General features: G+C 49.0%; 1 protein-coding gene across 2 annotated transcripts; it reads left to right on the top strand.

Moving 5' to 3' along the window:
• On the top strand, positions 1–23,292 carry LOC144111066 (sodium-dependent nutrient amino acid transporter 1-like). 2 transcript variants are annotated; one of them, XM_077644192.1, is made up of 18 exons: positions 1–88; positions 1,266–1,383; positions 2,211–2,342; positions 2,935–3,110; positions 4,689–4,864; positions 7,110–7,242; positions 8,636–8,770; positions 10,070–10,173; positions 10,594–10,721; positions 11,800–11,912; positions 14,178–14,306; positions 14,766–14,865; positions 15,789–15,889; positions 17,120–17,275; positions 18,315–18,575; positions 20,011–20,184; positions 21,577–21,826; positions 22,966–23,292. In XM_077644192.1, exons 2-18 carry the CDS (start codon positions 1,266–1,268, stop codon positions 23,172–23,174), a joined length of 2,595 nt encoding a protein of 864 aa, XP_077500318.1. In that variant the 5' UTR covers positions 1–88; the 3' UTR covers positions 23,175–23,292. The 2 variants fall into 2 exon arrangements, with proteins under 2 accessions (XP_077500318.1, XP_077500319.1); XM_077644193.1 differs by lacking the exons at positions 1–88; positions 1,266–1,383; positions 2,211–2,342; positions 18,315–18,575 and having other exon boundaries at positions 2,939–3,110.
• The last annotated feature ends 1,042 nt before the right edge of the window (positions 23,293–24,334 follow it).

Raw genomic sequence — 24,334 nt, 5'->3', positions numbered from 1 at the left:
GAAGCAGCGCCGGACAGAATAGGACGCACCTCCTTCCATAGCGCCTTTTTTTTTAGCTCCGAAGCCACCGTCTGCCCTGCGATTCCAGGTAAGCCTGTGGATGTGCTCCGTGGCACATTGAGCGATCGACGAAGTAGCCTTCGCCGCGTGCTTCACCAGCTAGTCCCCCGCAGCCTTCCACTCAAGGCCTCGGCTCTCTTTAGCCTAACTCGGCCCCCAACGCTGTTGCTTAGAGCGCCGTTGTTCGAATTAGCGTACTAGTAAGCCAGGCTACTGGACGCCTCCCTCTCATCCCGTATTATGCATTTATTGACGAATTCGGTTTCGCGTGCCACTTGCTTTAAGCGCTCAATTATCAATGGTCTCGGACTTCTTAATGGCGACCTCTACATGTCGCGGAATCTAGGAGGCTCGTAGTTCAGCGCTTTTTGAGAGGATACCTACTCAAACCTTAACCTTTCTCTATGACTGACTCTTCTTCATTTCACGGTATGCCGTTCCGTAGTCTGTAGCCTGGGCGTGACTCGTCCTGTAGCTCGTCCTTGAGCTGTAGATTGAGTTTTTTGTAACCGAATAGCATACACTGTATATCTTCAATACGTCTACAGTTCGCACCAAAGCAATTCCTGCTCAATTCATACCTGAACGCATTTACCTGAGGACGGGCGGCACCTTTAGACTGGATTCATGAACTAGGAGGAAATCTGCAAAGGAAGCCATTGAATGCGTCGGGGACTTCCCTGAGCAGCTCATTAGCTGGCTGTTGCAATGAGTCTCTATAACGCTGATAATGCAGCCGTTTGTTGATGCGTCGTACGAACGTGTTTGGAATAAGCTGCGTGGAATGACGTTGAACAGCCGCGGATCTTCGGATTGTTTGTCCGCTCACGCTCAAAGTCACCGGCAGGGGGCTTTATCATTTTGTTTGCGACTCGAGATGCGGCCAAACTAATCTCGATTGATCGTGGCCACGAGCAACTGCTTCCACACTTTTCCAGATTGTCGTAGTTCCTTTTGGTTCCTTATCTCGGAGGTTCCTTGCCATCTTTAAACTGAGCGCGGCTAAGAACTGCGGGCATTCTGTTCGACGACCGCCGATCTCGCTTGTTGCTGCGCCTTCGCCGAGTCATTCAGTTCTTTGTGGGCGCAGGTCTGCCCCGTAAACGGTTTCTTTTAGAAGCCGTTTTCACTGTCTTCCGTCGCCACTAAGTGACGGAACGCAAGTGACACCCCTGCGCGCTCGATGTCTTCGTCCTCGTTTCCAGATGGAGCGCCGCATCAAGTGGGACCACAAGGCGGATTTTTTTCTTTCGAGCATCGGGCTCTCCGTCGGCGTCGGAAACTTGTGGCGGTTTCCGTTCCTGGTATTTGATAACGGCGGAGGTAAGGCGACGCATTTGGCGGTTCATTTGCGGTACATGAGCCTGTTATAGCGACGCTGCTGGTCCACGCATGCGCTTATGCACTGTTAGACTAAATTGACGTATACTGTCAGAGCGGATACCATTCGTATCGATGTCGATCCGCGGACGTGCAAAGCATGCTCGTCATACTTTTGAAACTGTGACTTAAGATTTCTCACTACGTGCGGTGCTATCGAAATTGACACCTTCTGGTCACTGCCGAGCCCAAATTTTGTGATGACCGCGAGAATATCGGATGAATTCATGAGGTCGCTTCCATGAGCAAGTGAAGTGATTTTCTTGAGGGAACTACCGCTCAAAACGGCAACCGATATGTCGCTTTAGGCTACGTTCTTTGGCGGTCTTGCGTCTCTACCTTTTTGTGCAGTTACAACCTAATTTCAGGCACTTCACCTAAAGAAAGCGACGTCATTTAGCCTGATGGACGCAAAGGCATCTCGGTGGTTGCAGTAAATGGCGGTGATTTTAACGCTACTGCCAATTTTACATGATTGAGCTGTTCTAGCAGTTAGCATGACCACAAAGGCCTAGCAGTCGGCTCATCCCAACAGCAGTCAGCAACGATAGATCCCTATGTAGAATTTTTGGAACCGCCTTTAAAAAGCCAGGGATGATACTAGGAAGAGTTAGCAACTTGATGACCGTCGAAATATCTCCTTGCTAATAGAGCGAGGTGGAGCGGTGACGCATGCCGGCCTAGCACAGACACTGTCGGCTATAGTCCGGCCGTGGCGCAGGCCACACAGGCGAGTGCAATATACCTCAATCACATCACCCCTGGTGCAGGCGCGTTCCTGTTTGTGTACCTGATAGTAATTGCGCTGGTGGCCAAGCCGCTGTACTACCTCGAGATGTTCGTGGGCCAGTTCAGCAGCTCGGGCTCCATGTCCGTCTGGGCCGCCTTCCCGCTGGCTCGAGGCAAGTCTCTGCTCGACTCATACCCATGCTTTGCGATTCACAACGTGATACATCACCACCAGCCTGGCTATGCCCTTCCATATCTCTCCATTTAACCCGGTCCTGTGCCAGCTGCGGCCACCCTATCCCCGCAAACTTCCTAATCTCATTCACCTACCTAACTTCTTGCCGCCCCCTGTTGGAATCCACTTCGTTACCCTTAAGGACCAGCGGTTGTCTTTTCTTCTCATTACATGCCCTGCCCCAACCCATTGCTTCCTCTTGATTTTGACTAGGTCATTAATCTGCTTTTGTTCCCTGACCCCCTCTGCCTTCTTCCGGTCTCTTAAACTTACACCTATCATTTTCCTTTCCATATCTCGCTGCGTTGTCATTAACTTAAGTTGAACCCTTTTCGTTAAGCCTCGACGTTTCTGCACCATAGATGAGTAGCGGTGCGATACAGCCGTTATATACTTTTTTTCCTGAGGGATACTGGGAGTATCCCTCAAGAGAAGTAGGGTATATGGGGTGCAGTAAGTCCTACCTCCTAGACTGTAGTCTAACCTCCTCGCCGACGCAAGGGCTTCCAATTATTTTTTGGTAACCGCAGGCGTGGGGGCCACGATGACCGTGGGCAGCCTCTGCCTGGCGCTCTACTACAACATGTACCTCTCGTACGCACTGATGTACATGTACCATTCGTTCGGCTCTACCCTGCCCTGGAGCGGCTGCTACAGCTCCTGGGGCGCCAACACGCACGTCTGCTACATCCGGAAGCCCAACATCGTGAGTGTATTCTTTGTCCCACTCCCAAATGAAAAGCTAGCCGGGTATTTTGCAGGCTAGCTATCACTGCCCCGTCAGGGTACGACAGAATCGGGCCCAAAATACAGCAAAACCCAGTTGTCGTATTTCTGGCATGGTTCTGTCGTACGACAAAAATATGGCAGAATGTTTTGTAGTTCTGTCGGGCCGACAGATTCTCCTACTGTTTTGTAGTACTTTTCTATAGCAACTGCACAAAACTCTGTTGTCACTACAGAAATTCTGTTGTGACTACAGACACTTTTCTATTGTGTTTTTCGACTAGGAATGTTTCGTTGTCGTTTCGTAACGGCTGATTTTTCAATAGTATTGAGTACCTTCCTGCAGTACTGTGCTGTTTTTCTGTAGTTCTGGCATTACAACTGAGAGTGCAGTATGACAGAAAATTCTGTTTCTTAATTACCACAAAACATTTTGCTGCTGAAGCATTTGTGTTGTGTTTTTCGCCAGGATGTAATGAACATCCCTTAGCGGACCTATTAATTAAACTGCCTCAGGAGGCACATTCCCTCTTCGTACTGACAAAAACTAATTTGTGTGTTGGTCTATCACGTGGTCGCGATGACGTGCAGACTGAGTAAAGTCGATATTTTTAAATGAAGATTGCAACATGCGTCTGCATCTCGCTGCTCTCAGACACCGTTAGGCTTCCAGGTCATACTTTAGAGTTGTCATCGGTCCTGTCATCTTCATCATTTCATAGTTTCACTGCAGGACAAAGCACGTTAAAGATCCCCAGGTGGTCGAAATTATTCCGGAGCCCTCCACTACGGCACGTCTTTCTTCCTTCACTCCCTCCTTTATCCCTTCTCTTACGGCGCGGTTCAGGTGTCCAACAATATAAGAGACATACTGCGTCATTTCCTTTCCCCCAAAACCAATTATTATTAATATTATTGTTATTAATTATAAGCCTGTGCTAGCCGCAGCTGATCTTCCTGCGTCCTCATGAAATAGATTTTATCGTACAAAAAAAAATATTCGATCATCCATGAAGAAAAATGGCCTGGCTTAGCTTATGGTTAAGCCTAGGATGCGAAGCATACGTCGCTTGGCAAGCCGTACTTCTCGTTCTTCTCCCGTTTCCGTGGCTCTTTGTAACTTGCGCTTTGCGGTCTGGCGAGGCGCCCTCTCCCAGGCCGACATCTCGCTGCTCAACTGACTCAACGAGTGCGTCGCCTTTTATACAATTGCGTGACGTCAGTATCTCCTAGCGGTAGGAGCGGGAGTTAGGCCGCCGGCGGAGGCTGCGCGTCCACAAGCGAGCGCACGAGTTGAGCCCCAGCTTTCACAGCTGTTGTGACGTCATATCACGTGGTGCGCCGATGTAGGTCAAGTGGTAGCTACGCGGCCGCGCGCGGCGCAGGAAGGAAGAGCTCGGTTGTGCGGCTTGTATGCTTCGCATAAAAAGGGAGTGCAGGCGGCTTAGACGTATATGCTTAAACCTTCGTTGGCATCTCTTCAACGAAATTCGCCCTTGGCCAGTTTTCGCCCGCTTGAATATGGCATAGGCGCCCTGCGAACCATGCTTCACCGCAGAGGACGTGCAAGGCTGCTGAGAAACGGCTCCAGCAGCGCTACCGGACCCAGAACATGACCTTCGGCGTGGCTGTCAACGCCACGGACAGGGTCCTGTACGTGCCACACAGGGCGTACACCGTCGAGATGACGGGCTGCGTGAACGCCACCATGTCCGCCGCGGAGCACTTCTACTGGTGAGTAGTTCCGCTTGTGCGGCTACTTTCACGAGAAGGGAGGGTGCACAGCGGACTTTTTTTGAGGCAGATGACGTCGTCGTAATGGTCGTACGTTACAAACAAAAATATTCACAGGCACACCTAATTACATTAGGTGCATTGCGATAGCATTTGCTGGAAATGACGTCACTTCCGATGTGTTGACGTCGCTCGTCTCCTGCCAAAGGGTGTTATCCGGTCTGCTGACATCATTTCTCTTCAGCCAAATGGGCCAATTTTATGACCGACGACGCATTTTGGCCTCCTGAGGCTTCTGATAGTACAGTATTACACACCGCGTTTACCTGTGGGATGCGTTGTTTAATACTATACTATCAGAAGCCTCAGGAGGCGCGTTTACCTGTGGGATGCACCCGACGCGGTGGCTCAGTGGTTAGGGCGCTCGGCTACTGATCCGAAGTTCCCGGGTTCGAACCCAACCGCGGCGACTGCGTTTTTATGGAGGCAGAAAGCTAAGGCGGCCGTGTGCTGTGCGATGTCATTGCACGTTAAATGATCCCCAGGTGGTCGAATTTATTCCGGAGCCCTCCACTACGGCACCTCTTTTTTCCTTTATTCTTTCACTCCCTCCTTTATCCCTTCCCTTACGGCGCGGTTCAGGTGTCCAACGATATATGAGTCAGATACTGCGCTATTTCCTTCCCCCAAAAACCAATTATAATATTTATGTGGGATGCTATCCAGGCGTGGACCTTGACCTTATGGACTGACAATCGGCCGAGCACTTGGGTCATATTGAAAGTGTAAACCGCGCTTTGCATCGTCGGTTTGTCACACCAAGTATACCAAAGTTCCGCCTTAGCAAGCATTGGGTCCTACTAAGCACGTGCAATCTACGGTCACGCGTACCTTATGTGGCCGTGGTGAACTAAGATTATGCCTGGAAAAGTGCCGACGCTTTTGAGACTGTGGTCATTTGGCCCATTTGGGGTCGATAATGGATGATTTCTTGCAGGTGTGGTTAATACCACTATAGGCGCCCTATCGTCACATCGGAGCAAGACGAGAATTGTGGTAGCTGTTCAAGATAAGCTCATGGATTTGCTCTTCTGTTCTTACGTGTATCAACAGCTGGACAAATTAGCAACCCTGAGCCAAAAAGAAGGAAGAAGCTATAAAGAATGGATGAACCTTCCAACAGATGTTTATTTCCTTCCCAATGGTGTTGAAGAGTAGGATAATCTTCCCGTTCTCGAAAACAAATCAACATCGATTTTTACCTTCTTACCTCGTGCTATTTCCCTCCTAAATCCCCCAGGAGCAGTATCCCCCAGTGGTCACTCGATTATTTATAGAGAGGAGAGGGTAGACGAGTGAGGAATTTTCTTCACTTGTCGAAAAACACAGCAAAGCCGGTCCCGATATACAACAGAAATTTCTGTCGTCTTGTCGTTACGGCAGGATTTTCTGTAGTATTGCGAAGTTTTCTGTTGCGACAGAACTGCCTTTGTCTTTACGACAGGAGAATGCTCAATGGTGAACCTGCACTGCCAAGGTGGCACTACAATTGTTCCATTCGGTGACTCAAAACTGCTTTCGTCAGCCGCTTGGGCCGCTGCAAACGCGAGAACACATTCTGCGCGATTAGATACACGCGTTTGGCGGACAGCATTCATTGCCTAGCTTCTCTCGGCGTAGCCCAGATAGCTGACGCACGGCACGTGCGCCTTCGACAGAGCGTGGAGGCTTGCGCCAATGAGCGCCTGAAGGTGGCGCGGAAAAGTTCTAAGTACTACCCAAAACTGCTTGCTCTTCTAGTTAGGCAGTGTCTTAATGGCGCTGCAATCGGCACCGCAAACTTCAGCGCAAGTTCCCCATACTACAAAAAATCATCTTGTTACTGCGAGAATTTCTGTCGTCAGGTCCCAAAATACCACAGGACAATCTATTGTGAGCACAGAAAAATTCCTGTTTTCTTTTTCGATAGGTGAGGACAATGACCCGCGCCGCCAGGTGCGTGGGCGTTCCGCGAAGAACGCACGGTGCGTGGAGAACACGTTTACACGAAGTGCCACATATTCTGCCTCATGAATCGCACTGATCATCAGTGAATTCTTATTTAAATTTTATTTTTTGTTCCCCCCCCCCCCCCCCGGACCTTTACCGGCGACGCTGTGAATGATGAAACGATAGGAAGGAACGATGCGATTGGCCGAGTGCTTTTAGTGTTTTAAGGCAATTCAAAAGGCCCTCTCCCTCGCAGGGACAAGGTGCTCAAAGTGAGTCGCGGCCTGCACGACGTCCGGCCGATGAACATCGACCTGACGCTCTGCTACTTCATCGTGTGGCTGCACATCTTCGTCATCATCAGCAAGGGCATCAAGTGGTTCGGGAAGGTGAGGTGGCGCCATCGTACGGAGCATGCTACAACTGCCGAAAGACGAGAACGTCTTCTCACTGCTTGTAGCTCTAGCAGAAGCTTGGTTTGCACCGCATGATGATCGCAGAGATAAAACAAGGTTTCACGGAGCAACGAAGAAGTGGATTCGCTTGAAAGGCGGCTTTTTGGTCATGTACATAGAAAGACGACACACAAGTTTTGCGCTTGCGGGTATGCGGTTACGTCCCAAGCACTCAACTGAAACTTCTTGTTGTAGTAGTTGGTGTAGTGAAATTTAGGTGCAGAGACACCCCCTATGGGGAACCTGCGCTGCCAAGGTGGCACTGAAATTGTTCCATTCGGTGACTAAAAACTGCTTTTTTCAGCCGCTTGGGCCGCTGCAGACGCGAGAACACATTCTGCGCGATTAGATACCCGTGTTTGGCTGACAGCATTCATTGCCTAGCTTCTCTCGGCGTAGCCCAGATAGCTGACGCACGGCACGTGCGCCTTCGACAGAGCGCGGAGGCTGACGCCAATAAGCGCCTGAAAGTGGCGCGGAAAAGTATTAATAGTACTACCCAAAACTGCTTTCTCTTCTCGCTAGGCAGTGTGTTATGGCGCTGCAGTCGACACCGCAAACTTCAGCGCAAGTTCTTCATTGTATCCGCAGACTCGTCTTGGTGCCGCCGTCGCGGTGACTCAGTGATTACGGCACTCGGCTGCTGACACAAAAGATGTAGGTCCGATCCCGGCCGCGGCTGTCGAATTTCGATGGAGGCGAAATTCTAGACGCCCTTGTACTGTGCGGTGCGTGTGCCCGTTAAAGAACTCCAGGTGGTCGAAATTTCCGGAGCCCTTCACTACGGCGTCTCTCATAGCCTGAGTCGCTTTGGGACGTAAAACCCCATAAACCATAACCCGATCTTCTTGGCACAAAAGCTATGAATGTGTCAAGCTTTTTATTGGATTCGGTGTTAAGAGCTATTGCATTAAAATGGAAATCGAAACTCAAAGCAAATCACTTTGGGACAACGCATTGAAAAATGTGCCGCGTATGCCACTGCACATTCCACCTTCGTGTTAAAATCCCAAATTGCGGAGCCATAGCCAAAACCCATCCTTTCTCGCAGTAAATAACGTAGGCGATGTGCGGCCCCTGTGTGAGGGCAGTCATGACCAACAACGGCACAGATATGAAAGTTACCGGGATAGAGAAAACTTGGACGAAGAAACCCAACCCGACATTAGATAATGCTAACTCAAAGGGAACAGAATGTTTGTTCAAATAAGGCGCAGTTTAAAATAGGTGAGGTTCTTACTGAACCCTTTTTTGTTGACCAAACCGTCGATCGAGAGCGGCCCACTGATAATTCGCTGGTCGTGTGGCCCTACGTATTGTGTTGCAGATCGTGCTGGTCACCGCGACCTGTCCGTATCTGATGCTGTTCGCGCTGCTCATGAAAGGGGTGTCCCTGGACGGCGCCAACTCTGGCGTCGCTGTCGTCTTCCTCCCCACCTGGCAGCACATCTTCACCTTCAAGGCAAGCGCTGCTCCTGGCCTGCCCGTGACCGCGTTCTGCAATCGCGGATCACGGGTCATTAGTACTGCACGTATATTCTGACGGTATGAATTCACCCCCCCCCCCCACCCCAGTGGTGATTTTCTGGTGTTTGTACGGTTTCTCCTTTTCCTGTCGTCTTTAAATGCGTCACTGTAGTTCTTCTTTATTTAATGCTTTGTTTCATTAACTATTATAGATTTAATTTTGTCAGTTAACGCGCTTGATTTCTCATTCACCTCATATATGGCTAGGCATTTATATTTTTTATCTCAGTATGTGCAGTATACTGAGATAAAAAATATAAACGCATGCATAATCCCAACAGTTAGGAGGTTATTCATGCTTGGCAAGCTTTTGGGTAGGGCTAACCTAAATGTAAGGGGTATTGTAAGAAGGATGTTTGCTTTTCCTTTTGTTCCTGTTGTCATGGGCGTAGTCAGCCAAAGCCTACGTCACCGAGAAGCCGCGACCAATTGCAGAGGACCATGGGAAAACAACGAAACGAAGCGTTAAAAACACTGATTCCTTGAGCGTTCTAATAAACTAGGTCTCCAGTATCAACCGGCCCGTCGCTTGTATGGAATGACTCAATGGCGATATGAGCTAGGCGACACATGCTAAAAGCGCATGACAACGCAACTGTCAACCACGGGCTGCTTATCCACTTTTAAAGCTTATATTCACCGTCAAAGAAGAAAGAATAAGCCATAACCGGTGGCTGCTAACTCTTCTAGAAACGATAAAGAACTACATCGATCAAGCCGTAATTGCACAGCAGTTCTCGCGCTGTAGACGACGTCATTGTTGGGCCAACACCCTTTTCTCAAGCATTTCAATCCAAAAAAAGCCGAACACAAGGCTGGGCGAACGTTTGTAGCCACTGGAAAACCGGTAGGTAACCGACGGCACTGGGGTTCAAACCCAGCACCTCCCGAATGAGAGGTGGTTGCTTACACCGCTAGGAGAAGCAAGAATTCTGGAGGGTGCCAGAGCGCGGCCGAGTGTAGGATCGGGCACCCATTTCGCCACTCCCCGTCTTGGCAATGTTTTTTTGGCCATACGCTCAGGCAAGGAACGCTCACTCCATTTAGAATTCAGGTACTCTTGTTCGCCCACATGGCAGTGGACTCATCCGATTTTTGCCTGGCGACCAAGCGAGCCGGCGTTAAGTTCGTGTTCGTCCTATTACGTCTCTGATTCGTTCCCAATTAACCAGACAAGCAGATCACTCGCATTGACTACGTCCCACCTCCTTTCGTCATATCTCCTCCGCAACAGTGCTGGCGCAACGCGATCGAGCAAGCCCTGACGTCTCTCTGCGTCGCCACTGGATGCCTGACGGTGCTGTCCAGTTACAACGACTTCTACAATGACATCTTCCAGTAAGCAGTCTGGAGCCCTTGCTTTGTTCTGCTAAGGGTATATCGTCAAGACTGTAGGTTTAGGTCTTTCACCTGTTTTCTTATGCTTTGGGTGGACAAGAACACGGAGGACACCTAATTACCATTACCTGTGACAATGCGCTAGAATAAAAACCTGCAGGTGGCAGGTCACAGCTGGATCTTCCGTGTATCAACTTAGCCTCCTGTCACCAGCATGGGGGCCACAGGCGGCAAAGTATGTTATCCCGGCAGTGGGTGTGGGGGCATGAGGTCCTTGCCAAAGGAGCACTAGAAATCGGCCCAATATTGGAAGTGGATAGTAGACCAGCCTTTGCAAATATATTGCCAATATTGGGCCGATTAACTCTCCTGCTTGGGATGTTGTCGCAAAAAAACATGCTTCTCTTTTTCACCCCGTAGGGACACGTGGTTCTTTGCCATTCTCAACTGCGTGTGGGGCATGCTGTCAAGCACGGCCTTCTTCTCCACCATGGGCAGCCTGTCCACCTCGCTGAACATCACCCTGCCCGAACTGGTGCTCGATGAAGGTAAGGGACAGCTGTAGGGCGTATGGCGTGTGGTGTGCTGTGCGTGACGTTTGACCGAAGCCACCGCGCAAGATTGGGGGGGGGGGGGGGCACCGGTGACCACCGTTAGTCAACCTGCATGCTGCGTGATATCCTCCTACAAAGAAAATTGCTGATGTGCGTTTGGTTTTGATTGTTACTATAGGGTGCACCGCCGCGGTGGCTCAGTGGTTATGGCGCTCGGCTACTGACCGGAAAGACGCGGGTTGATCCCGGCCGTGGCGGTTGAATTTCGATGGAGGCTAATGCTAGAGGCCCGTGTACTGTGCGATGTCAGTGGACGTTAAAGAATTCCAGGTGGTCGAAATTTCCGGAGCCCTCGACTACGGCGTCCCTCATAGCCTGAGTCGCTTTGGGACGTTAAACCCCATAAACCTTGACTATAGGGTGTTTCCACCTAAGACCTGCACTATTTAAAAATATGCTTTTTGAGTTAGAACGCGTTTTTCGGCATAACATTGCAAGTGGTGTAGGGCATCATAAACAAGATAAGACGTAGTAAGAAGCAGGCTCGTTAACTAATAATTAATAGTTAACTTTTTAACTATTGCTCTTAGGCTCCTTGATTTTTGAGAGGCGTGTAGCCCACCGTAATTAATATCTATATCAGCTTTTATAATTTCGAAATTGCGGTTACCCTCGGCGCTGTGGCTCAACAATTTTCGGCTGTTTCGACCGGTTACGTGCACTGGGCAGGTCGCTTCTCCGGTAAGCTTCTCGAAAGCGCCTGTATATTTTGGCGCAATGTAGCCAAAATTTGTTTCGCCACAGCGTCCCTCAACCGCTGCACCACTGAGCCGGGAGTTATACGAGGACTCCCACGAACCCATGAATGCTAAGTAGAGAATGGCCAATTCCGCATGCAAGGGCATTAACCCAATAACGCTACCTCGTCATACTCTTAAGGCGTAGCTTAATATAGTAGAGAGCAGCGCAAAAGAACGGCAACTAGCCCAAACTCAAATTTTAGGCGTAGCTTAAGTGCCCGTCCAGTTTTGTTTTGTGTGAGCCCTTTCCTCTGTCTGCCTCTCCTTCGCAGTGCAAAGCCTGGCCTTCGTGTCGTACATCGAAGCGCTGAGCACTTTGGCGTTCCCGCAAATGTGGAGCCTCCTGTTCCTGCTCTGTATGTTTCTTCTGGGGCTCAACTCTTCGGTGAGCTGCAACGCTTCTTCTTGGCTTTTGGAGCTTCTTTTTGGAGCCTCCCTAGCTACGGTCGACATCTTAACTTCCCACCAGACACTTTACAGCACTCTGCAGCAATTCCCACCAGGTACTTTACACCACTTGCACCACCGTTACATGTGCAGCAGCGGTGGCCTAGTAGTTTGAGCATCCGCCTCACATGTGGGAGGTGCGCGGTTCGATCCCCGGTGCAACCGGGTACCCACCGGTGATACAATGGGTACAAGCTTTGCCCTGCTCTGGTGCTCGGCTTCTTTAGAGTGAAATGCTTGAGAAATGAGTCTTTGACCCCACCTTGAGTAGAAGGAAAAACCTTGCGCCATCGTTGGCCACAGATGCCCTTGCGCCATAAAAAAAAACGCCTTCACCAGCACTACCTTTACATCACTTTTACATCACTTCAAAAACAAGGAATTTGTATCGGTTCTTGCGTCGCCCCTGTTCTTTGTAACATATTGTTAGCCGCCATTGACCGCTCCCTAATGGACGAGCTTACTAATCTGGGGGTATTTAAGTGTTTTAGATACGTGGACGATTTTTTGATTGTTTTATCCAAACAAATAACCTTGACCCACACTGATTCAGTGAGTAGAATTTTAACTGTCTTTAGACAGTATGGGCGAGGTCTGACCTTCACGCATGAACTTCCTTCTAGTGGGTCGTTGCAGTTTTTAGATATCAACCTGAACTTCGGCTCACAACACGCCTGCTGGCACTATGCCCCACGAGCAAAGAAAGAGCTACTGCCGTTTGATTCTGCGCATTCTAAGGTAGTCAAAAGAGCAATTGCAAGCTCGTGCCTGGAATCTGCCATCACCAAGTCATGCCCGCATGCAATGCATATTAGTTTCAATAATCAAATTGAAAGGTTGCTTTCAGCCGGCTTCCCCTGCGATGTCATATCAGCCGTGGCCGAGAATCTTCTTAGGAAGATAAAAAGAAGAAATCGAGGTAGTGTGGATGAGCCGCCGCAAAAAAGAAGATCGTGGTGATGCCATACATACACAAAGTGGCGCACAATGTAAAAAAAGTGGCCAAGAGGCATGGCGTCTCGGTCGTTTTTTCTGCCCCACGGAAACTCGCAGCCTTGTGCCCGAGAACCGGCACCCAAGGAACTAGAGGCAGTGGATGCGGCATCAAACATGCTGAGACGTTCGTTAAATGTGCCACTGGTGTGGTGTATGAAATCCCACTCAAGTGTGGAAGTGCCTACGTAGGCCAAACAGGCCGTTGCGTGAATGAACGCGCAGGGGAACATGCCCGATCCATTCGGAATAAGGAAGGAGCTAACTTGCCTGCTCATTGCTTTGATTGCAGTGGATGCGAGCCTTTGCTTAAGCAGATTAAAATACTAGGCAAAAGTAATAACAAAACAGCGCGTGAGCTTTTGGAGGCCTATCACATAAAAGATAAAGGTGATAAATGTATTAGCGACACTTCCGTCAAACTTTACAATAAGGAAAAGTATTTTCTGCGCACCTGTTGTTGATCAGGAGTTGCTTGGATATACCCCCTCTCTCAACCTCCTTGTTCTTTTGATGTGATTTTGCATATATAAGGCACTTTCGCACAAATAAACCCAGTTGATAGTTTGCGCTCTTTCTGTTCCTTTGGCCTTTCCTGTGGTTGTCTTTTTATGCGCAACATGGTTTATTCAAAAACTTTTAGCATCTTTACATAACTTTCATCACTGTCTAAGTATAATTGAGTAAAAAGGGAGTAAGATGGTCTCTAGGGCACTCCATTTACGAAATGGAGACCGCAAGAGGATAAATTACTTCATTTTCTTCCCTTATGGGTGTACTCGTGTTTACAGTGTACCAAAGGAGGGGAGTGTACCCACTATTATCATGATCGAATCTTAATCACTGTCACAGCAAGCGTACAGCCCGAAGGCATAAAAAACAATAAGACATGGGCATATTACTTTTCGCTGGTGAACTAATCTGAATTGTAGCGTGTGTATTGGGAATGTCAGAGAAAAAGCTCGCAAAGAATGTTAATGACCAGGTTGATGACCGATGCAGCGCGCAACGGATTTCGCAGCCATTCTCCGGCTTTCTTAAGACCACCATGAGCACCGCTATTAGTATTCATATTTGGATCTCTCTGACAGCGTATGTGCTGGACAAAGGCATCTCCATAATACTTCTCATTTGTGCGCTGATCATTTGGGTTGTTCAGCTCACGCGGGTTGGAAGGGTGGCATACAGGTGTCGCTGCTTCCCGCCGCAGGTGTGCCTCATCCACACGGTGCTCATGTCCATCATGGAGCAGTTTCCCGGACTGAAGGACTTCAGGGTGGAGCTGACGCTTCTGTTCTGCATCGGAGCCTTTCTGGCTGGACTACCGCTATGCACCCCCGTGAGTGGAATTCCTATCACTCTAATACGAACCTGCGGATTTAGTGAAATCTTAAACGATATGAAAAATATGCGTTCATCAGCACTTTTCATTCTAAGGTCCGTTTCAGCCTAGATCGTCAAGCTCATAGCACTGCTGACATCTGATCATCAATAGCTAATGAATAACGATAATGATCGTCAGGATGGCTTGCGAGTGGGGCGAAACCGGGGGCGAGTTTTTTTTATTCGAGAAGTGTGCCACGAGTCATAAGGTGAGAAAGGGGAAGGGAATGCAGGAGATAGAAAGTTAAAAGAAGGAGTTAACCCAGTATGGGTTTACCACTCTGTTGTTTCTTACAAGATAGTGTTTTGAGGGCTGAGTGTATATAGCGAAGAAGCCACTCGTGCGCGGTTAGCATGGATTTACACTATAGTATATGGACACGTGTTCCCACTCTGAAGTCTAGTCTGTGCGCAGACTGGGCCGTTCTTCATGAAGATCCTGGAGACTCACCTGGGGGGATCGTTCCTCGTCGTCGTTGCGTTCGTCGAGGTCATCTGCTACTCGTGGGGCTACTGTAAGTGCCGGAGGAAATGTAAAAAAATGGCTGGGGTTCAACGTGGCTTGAACCTAGGTATACGAGCGAAAGCTCTGTTAAGCATGGTCTCCACTGTCTCAAATCAAATGTCAAGGTCAGGTATCCAATGGTCATAGTCATATGATCACGTGGTCATACCACCATAGCTTGGGCCACACCACCACGCAGTTAAGTTCGGTTTGACCTTGTGATGCATTGAAGGTCATTGCCGATGTGGGGCCCACTGCCTCAAATAAAATTTCAAGGTCAACGGTCAAGGTAAGGTACCCAATGGTCATAGCCATATGATCACGTGGTCATACCACCACGCAGTTAAGTTCGGTTTGACCTTGTGAGGCACTGAAGGTCATTGTCGATGTGGTGCCCACTGTCTCAAATAAAATTTTACGTCCAAGGTCAAGGGTCAAAGTTGACGTCAGGTACCCAGTGGTCACAGTCATATGATCACGTGGTCAACTACCATAGCTTGGGCCATACCACCATGCAGCTAAGTTTGATTTGACCTTGGGAGGCTCTCAAGGTCATTGTCGATGTGGTGGCCACTCAAGTCAAATTCCAAGGTCAGGGTCAAGGCCAGGTACCCAATGGTCATAGCCATATGATCACGTGGTCATACCACCATAGCTTGGGCACGCAGTTAAGTTAGATCTGACCTTGTGAGACATTGAAGGTCATTGTCTCATCCGCATCGAAATCCGAAGTTGTATTCCAAAGGGGTAGAGCTCTCGCTCTAAAAACACCCGTGTACAAAAATCCGACAACCCCGGAGAACTCCACTGTACGCCCTTCGCTACAGCGCAGGAGGCGTTTAGTCTTGTGGTGCAAAAGATAGTAGTCTACTAATTTAAAATTTAGCAATCAAGAGCTTTTCCACTATAACGCTACGTACTGCCTCACTGCAGCGGCGAGACGACTGTTGTTCGACATCGAATTCATGTACACGGTGCCGTCGTCGATCGTCTACAAGGTGCTCTGGAGCTTCTTGGTTCCCCTTATGCTCCTGGTAAGAATTAAAAGATCGGCTCCCAAAGCTATTGCAGAGCCGACATGCTGAAGTTATCAGTAGCCTTGCGAGCATAGCACAGCTGCAGTTGCGTGATGTCTGTTTTCTCTCCCTGCCGATAGCATATTTCGTTTTTAACGCGATGCCATTAAAAGTCTCATCGGAAAAAGTGTCGTCGGTCATGAAATTCGCCCATTGGCTGTATAAAAGTGACGTCAGCAAAGCGGATAATTTCCATTGACTGGAGGGAAATGACTTCACCATAGCGGATAATTCCCATTGACTGAATGGAAGTGACGTCGCCAGAGCGGGTAATCCCCATTTACTGGGGAGAAGTGACGTCACCAGAGCGGATAACTCCCATTGGCTGGATGGCAGTGACGTCACCATAGCGCATAAGTGTCATTGGCTGGAGGCAAATGACGTCACTCCCGGTAAAGGAATCAACAGCTTCTAATGCTATCTCATCTCCAACATGTAATTGAATTGTGTGCCTGTCAATTTTCCTTCGTTCAGTGCTTTTCTATTTTTACCAAACATTTATCGCCCACTGCCTGCGCTTAACTGTCGATACTCGTCCGGCGCTTGCAGAAAAAGCCTGTGGCATTTCTCGTACAGAAACTAATCAAAGCTGGACATAATGCCCCTTGTGTTCTCACTACCGGTGGTTAGAGCCTCGGTAAAGCCTAGTAGAGGGAAACACTACTGGGTTAGTAACCACAACTGCAGCAAGTATAGGCTAACAGGTACCAGATTTCACAGTAAACTGTTAGTCATCCTGAATGAGACCTGTTTCGAGATTATTCGGAGGGATCCAAGAACTCCTTGCGGGATTTTCCTGTCATGTGTAGAACTATGCATTGCCCGCATTTTTACCCATTATAGGTTACCAAGGACATTCTTGTCACTTCTATTAATCGGGTATGGGCTAACAGGTAGCAGATTTTACAGTAAACTGTCAGTTATCCCGAGTGAGACCCGTTTCGAGATTATTCGGAGGGATCCAAGAACTCCTTGCGGGATTTTCCTATCATGTGTAGAACTATGCATTGCCCGCATTTTTACCAATTATTAATCGGGTCATCTGTTTTTTTTTCTTCTTTGCCCAAATGGCAGAATTATGCGGCGTGGTTAAGAAACATTGCGTTAACCTACACGTGCCACCTATCGGAGGCAGGCGGCATTAAACGCGACTACCTCTTACGTCACGGGTACGCGTTTCTTCCCCAGCTGAGCTACCTGTCCGGCCTGATAAGCTCGCCCCCCGCCGTGCTCCGGGGCTACACGTTCCCCTTGTACGTGGACATCGCCGGCTACATGCTGCTGCTGTTCATCTTCTGCCAGATTCCGCTCTACGGGCTCAGCTGGTTCAAGCAGAGGGGATACGTGAGCGCCTCAGTTGACCACCCTCCCTTCGTTTAGAACTGTGATCCCTGTCATTATGCAGACACTCCGGCAGAATTATGCACCAGATAGCCTGCAAAGATGTTCTAGCATCAAGGGACCACAATCATCGCAGTGCGTTCCCCTGCGCCTTGTTTTGTCACCGCTAAAACGTCCATAGCAAGATCGCGTGGTGTTATTTGTAGTTGCACGACGGCACCTGCTAAAACGTCAACAGCAAGATCGCGTGGGGTTCTTTGTAATTGCACGGCGGCACCTCCATAATTTTTCGGCTAAGGAGGTTGTTGCAGAGAGGCTCCAATAAAGAGAAGGGGGATAAGGGTGCTTCCAACCTCTTAATGCAAAGATAGAGGCCAGGACGTTAGAAGCAAGTATGTGCAGTCATCCATGCGTGCCAATTAAGTAAAGCGGGATATTACATGGTATGCCGCAATATTTGAGCAACTTACAGACGCCTCCACAGTTGTGGGAGAGAGGCCGTGGGCATGCTTGTACCGTTTGGAGTGAGAACGGTACTTAATTCTTCATGGACCTAGTGAACACCGAATGTACAGTCGGGGACAAAAGTCTGGAGACCACGTGTTCCTGAAACGAAGCCGATAGTTTTATTAGTCAGCGGCTGGAGACCGCACTTGTGGAGATGAAAGAAAAAAAATTTGCCATCCTCCTCCACAAGTGTTGTTTCGTTTGAGGAACATGTGGTCTCCAGACTTTTGTTCCCGACTGTACTTCCCGTGTGCTTGCACTCTAAACAAAAACACTCCTATTTGAGAGTAAAAAAAGGAGTAGGCGTCCTCAATCGCACTCTTTTATAAAAGGTAGTGCGCTAGAAGACAGCTTACTTTCTTTTTACTCCTGTCTATAGAGTGCATCTGGTGAGTCGAGAGGATTTCGCTTCGTGTTCGTCGGCAGCTTCCATTCTGAGCGATGCCCCTGTCTTGAGCCAGGCTATCGCTTGCCTAGAATCATCACTATCATCATCATCATCATCATCATCGGGCCAACGCTGCTGCCTCTGCAGAACTGCGACGACGCCCTGCTGCCCTCGTACAAGTGGGGTCCCGAGGATCCTGCGCTCTTCAACGCTTACCAGGCTCGCTTGCGCAACCGGGGCCTGGTGCCCATGAGCTCGCGCTTTCCCGTGCGCTTCATCATTCCCCGCACGGTGCCGTCGGACGCCGTGCTGCCGGTCGTGTTCGCCGCCGAGCCGGCAAAGCCTCCCCAGTGGTCGCCCGTCAGCTGGCGGCCAGGCGGTGGAGGGCCACCGCCAGACGCATACACTGTACTGTGCTACACTGCAACATACTGCAGTATACAGCATGCTAGACAACAAAAAGCCCGCGTATACTTTGGGATGTCCGCGCATGATAAGACTCCCAGGTGATCTAAATTAATCCGGAGACCTCCACTACGGCCTCCCTCTTTATTCCGAGTCTGTTCAGAACGTTGAGCTCTGCTATTAACCGTTTTAAAACGCAACATCCTAGAAGATGCTCTAAGTACACTGCGTTATAGCACGCCGTGCCATTATATACTGCAAGAGTTGTATAACGCACTTTACTATCATTATGCTTTGTTCGACGTAGGATGCCGTGCGCTGTGTTCCGCTGCTGTAAAAACATAGGAGGTGGACAAAAGGCGGAAGGATGTGTGAGCAACGGCCACACTTCTGGTTCACTCTAAACAAGAAAACGCCTATAAGAGAGTAAAAAGGGAGTGAGCTGTCCTCTAGCACCTTTTATAGGAGTGTCTGCTAGAGGACAGCTTACACCATTTTTACTCCTTTCTGCTTATCGTGTAGTCGGTTTTTCGGCCTTTCCTCCCGTGTGTCCTTACATTACCTGGACACAGAACACGAACTCTTACGTCGGACGAAACAACTAACCGGCTGCCCCTCAAAGGAGACCGTCTAACCAATGGCGTCGACCGATTTTCATGGCACCTGACACTTGTGTTTTAATTTTTGATATTTTGTGACTGAAAGTAGCTTTTTTTGTTATCAGAACGTGGTAATCTATCGAAACTTGCAAACTTCACTTTTATTTCATTTATTTCATTTATTAGTTTTGTTTGGCCAGTACAGAGATTGCAAACAAGGGAGAGCAAGCTAAAGGCGCCTAGTAGCGCCTGACAGAGGCCTGCCCTCCCCATGTAAAAAAAAAAAGTGGCACTTGGCAATGGTACAAAATTTCCATAAGTAACAGAAACTAGAAAAGCAGCGGATATATTGACAACGAAACAGAAATCAGTCATGCATAGAGCTAAGCACAACAAAACTAAGAGCAAAACATAACAAAGACAAAAACTGATTAGGTAAAAACACACCACAACTAGCTATAACAAAAATATTCATGAACAGATTTCCTAAATCTGTCCTCGGACATATTTTGTACTTACAATTCTGTTAAGTATGGATAGGTGTTTAATGTATGAGGAATTATGTGAGTTAGTTTTTGGAACCCATAGTTTGTACGGGATTTTGATGCATGGTATTGAGGGTGCCTTAGACTGTAAGCTGTTTGGGCAATTAAATATGTGCTCTCGAAAGTCTGTCAGTTTCCTTTCATAAGGTTTCTGATATAAACAGCAAGCTTCTTGTGGTAAGCGGCTCTATAGTGTCCGTCTAATGCGCGGTAAAACAAGCCGGCGAAGCCAGCTTCGGTGTATTAAAGAATAACGTTCGCTATAGCCTAGTTCTCGCACGCTGGATGCGGCAGGGCCATGTGGAGCGGTCGTGGTCCCTGCCGCCCAACCTGCCCGCACTAGACCTCAACAGCCTCTCGGTCCCGATGCCACGGGGCGACGGAGGAGGAGCCCCAGCCGATGGACCGGAAGCAGCCAGACGTGCCTCGCTCATTTCTCCGCAGCTGCCATTGCCGGCCCCGCCACAGGTTGGTTAGCTGCATGGTTAGCTGAGTACTAACCTGTGAAGAACGTATTCAGCCGTGCGGGCGGCATAGATAGACACTGTGAGCGTTTGTGGCGTGTCGAGTAAGAGGCGGCCGTAGCCGGTCACTATTAATCCCCCATCCCCAATCCTCTGCAGCCTCCAGCAATCTACCCAATGAATATTTTTCAAGTGGCCGAATTTGCTAGTGCCACAAGGCTCGCTGTGCATGTTGCGTTGCCCACGTTTATTCATGTCTTTTCATGTTCGTGTTGCAATGGCTTAAAAGTTAACTTTCTTGATGTAACAGTTTGAGACACACAGGACGAAGCAGAAATGGAGATTCATCGTGTTGCTCACGGTAAGAAACGAGACACACACAAGAAATAACATTTGGCTAAAGAAAGCACTGGGTAACGTTTAAAATGTTACTTGGGTTTTACACGTCCAGAAGTACACAGCTGGCGCCAGAACTAAGCAAAAGAGAATAAAGGAAGCCGGGCAAAGGTTATGGTTCCCGCCAGATGGCGATGCATGTTTTATTTTCTGGCATTGCGATGCAGGAGGCACATGTGTAGACAATGAGATGCCGACAAAACATGCAGCACTAGCTCTTTCCTTACTCCACTGTATTACACGTGGTGGGCTGAGTGCGAGCGTCTATCAGCCTTTCTAGGGGGCGAAACACAAAAAAGTATGGTGGGGCAACCAGAAAAAGAATGTAAACCAATAGGCCCCTGCCTGTGCCACTGAGTATAACAGGCTTAACCCAATCGTAATATAAATGAAAAGGCCCAAAGGCAATGTTGTGCTTTTGCCACCCGTAGGCGGGAAAATAAAAAAATGAGGGGGGGGGGGGGGGGTAATGCTACAAAGCGACCCACAGCCGGAGGAGCGGGCCCGGGGAGACTCCCCTGATCTCCCTTGGGACGTAGCGGAGGGGGTGGGACGTAGGTTGTGGGAATGGGACTGAGGGAAGGGTTATGGGTAATGGGATGGGACTGGGGACAGCGAGACATTGACCCTCATTTTATCATTGCTCGACTCCTGTCTGGCCAGGACAGGGAGGGCGTCGATGTTGACCAATGGTGCGGCTCCACTCACGAGATGCCCGACCACCCAACGACGCAATAGCTCCGACTCGGAGACGGAGAAAAAGATTATACACCCAATCTCTGACGGATCATTAACCTGCATCGTTTATATAGGAGGCGCTAGGTTCGAATCCTGGCACCGCCGGCGAGCAGTTGTGCACCATACTTCGCCATGCCTGAGACATCGTCCACTCTCCTCCCCCACACTGATATGCACTGGCGCGGCGGTAGATGTGCTCTAGAGGTGCAGCGGAGGTCCACTGGAATGCACCGCGGCTCTACGCCCTGACTGTCCCTTCCAGGTCCGTCGCTTCCTGCCGACCCTGAACCCGAACAGTCTGGGGCCGCAGTTCTCCGAATCCCCGATGAGGTTCGGCCTGCTAGGCCGTCTCTTCATACGCCGCCACGAGGGCCGCGAGGACGTCCTGGTACCGGCCATCCCGACCCAGCCTCCCGACCAGTACCTGAACCCCAAGCTGCCGCCCATGGCGTACCCGGTGCAGCCCGGTGGACCCATCGCGCCACCCGCGGCCCCGGCTCCGGCCCCAGCCCGTACGCCAGTGAAACACTCGATCCGCCTTTCGGGCATATAGTGTACCACTGCAGGGCAGAGGGCAAAAGCAGTTTAATGACCCAGTCGAGAAAAACGACAAAGCATTTCAAAAATACGACAAAATGTTCTGTAGTTTTGTCGTAATGACATATATTTCTCTTGTTTTGTAGTATTTTTCTGTAGTATTGTAGTTTTTTTCTGTAGTACTTTTCTGTAGTAACTACACAAAATCCTGTTGTTACTGCAAGTTTTTTTGTCAAAAACATTACAGAAAATGTGCTGTGCCGACAGAAACATTTCTGTCGTGTTTTTCGACTGGGCATGGGAAAGGTGGAGACGTTGGTCGGCAGTCACGTGACCCTGGCCTGCTGCTCCGCACAGGGAAAATAAGGGAGGTGCCAGCCGCAATTTGGTAGCCAAGGTGGGAGTGGTACAACCATATACATCGTTGTACAGCGTTGTAACAAATATTTGCACTGTGTAACGCTCTTATGGGTCATCCAATGTGATTAACGATGTTATCGTAGTACCTCTCACACATAGCGCATTTTTTCAGAGTACCGTCTTCCTTTACTGGCGAAAGCTAGATGTAGAGACTTCAATTCCTAGAGCTGCACAGCCGTTCGTCTTCGTGTACAGCCTCACTCTACTACTTATATTCTAAAAAATAAAATCTATCGAAAACGATAGGTATGCCGACTAGTTAAAGATGTTACGAGTAGTGGAAAGCACGGTATATAGCAATGCAGCATTTGATTTCATCTTGCACGTAGCGTTGCTTGGGGGGAAAAGGAATGCGAGAATGAGGCTATCGTTATAAAAAAAAATGAGGTGCATGTATTCTTGCAGCAGTCTCATCAAAATGCGTTCTCACCTACTATATACATACTATACCTACTATATACAATATACCTACTATACCTATACCTACAAATGATACAAATGGTTACTATATACCTACAAATGATACAAAAAATACACATGCACACACAGTAAAACACATTAGCCGTAACATTCATTCGCAAGACGAGGAAGCATCTTTCCCTCTCTCTCTCTCTCTCTCACCTGTTTCCCATGGCTGCCTCTTCCTTGCTACGGATGCCCTCCCCGGCTCGCAAACAAACCATCCGACAACCAGAACCGCCGCCACCTCCGGCCCTTCTAGGGCCTCCGGCCGCTACGGCTACTGCGGCCGGTCCACCTCCTCCAGGCCTTGTTGTGCCTCCTGGTCCACCTCCTCCAGGCCTTGTTGGGCCTCCTGGTCCACCTCCTCCGGGAATTACTGCGCCCCCTGGTCCACCTCCTCCGGGTTTTACATCGCCTTCTTCGCCTCCTCCTGGCATGTAGTGCCCGCCAGACGCTTCGCAACAGTCAGGCGCCGGGTGCCATGGGAATCCCTCGCCAGTGACCCCGCCGAGGTCAATAAACCAGATCGTGCGAGTGCTACTCGGTGCGCCGCTATTCAGTGTTGCCAGTGGCTCCTTCATTCCTGGCGTGTTCGGTAGTCGGATGGACATCGACATCGTAGAAAACGAGGCCGGCATGGCGTTTTTAAAAGGAAGCATGAAAGGAAAAGTGGCAAAGTTTTCGCGCCTCCTTAGAGAAAGAACCTATTATGGAAGATGTTGCACACACCCTGAGATGGGGATGTAGGGGGTAAAATGAGGGGGGGGGGGGGGGGACATGTCGGCAGCGAAAGGAGACTTGGCACAAGTACAGACACAAATGGAGCCTAAATATCGGTGCACTAAAACACTCGCTGCAACGGTGGAAAAGTGACGTCTGTATTATACGTCTCAGAACTTCCCGACAAGGGAAGTGGGAGCTAGGAGCGCAAGGCGGCGCCTTTCAGAATTCCGTGGTTTGCTTCTGAACGCATGAGTTAAGAGTTTCTCAGCCCTTATAAGAATGGTCTGCAGACTTTCTACTGACTTTTTATACTCTGTGCTCATCCTTTATGTTTTTCCTTTTGTCTATAGATGGTCTATAGACTATATATAGACTAATGTGTATAGCAGCTTTTATTTCATTTTGTCCATAGACTATCTATAGCCTCGCACTCGTAGTTTCCGCTTTTCTGCAAACAAGGGATGGGATGGCAGTCCGTGTTTTCATTTAATTTTTTTCCTGAACAAACTCGATTTGAGTAGTTGAAAGTTATTGTCTCGTCTATTCGTCCCGTCCCGTATGCGGCAGGCACGGGTTGGATCCCCAGTGTTACTCATTTGCACGGGTACGCGTTGGATATATGCTTTCTCCCAGCGATGTTCCATTTAGCAGCCGAACATTCCGGCAATTTGGAAGAGACAATTTTGGTACCTAGAATTCCCTGGAACTTAGTAAACATTTCCTTTCCCCCAAATTTTACGCCTCATAATTCCCTGAAAAAGAAAAAAAAAATTCCTTTAACAGAACGTTGTTGTTTTGCCTTGGCATGGTGCCCGGCTTCTCTGGGGGTGAATTGCTCGGGAAAATACGTATTTGACCCGACATTCAGTAGGGCTGAG

This window comes from Amblyomma americanum, chromosome 11 (assembly GCF_052857255.1).
Source record: "Amblyomma americanum isolate KBUSLIRL-KWMA chromosome 11, ASM5285725v1, whole genome shotgun sequence".
NCBI lineage: Eukaryota > Metazoa > Arthropoda > Arachnida > Ixodida > Ixodidae > Amblyomma > Amblyomma americanum.
The sequence above is the reverse complement of the archived record's forward strand: the minus strand, read 5'-3'. Positions and strand labels throughout refer to the sequence as shown.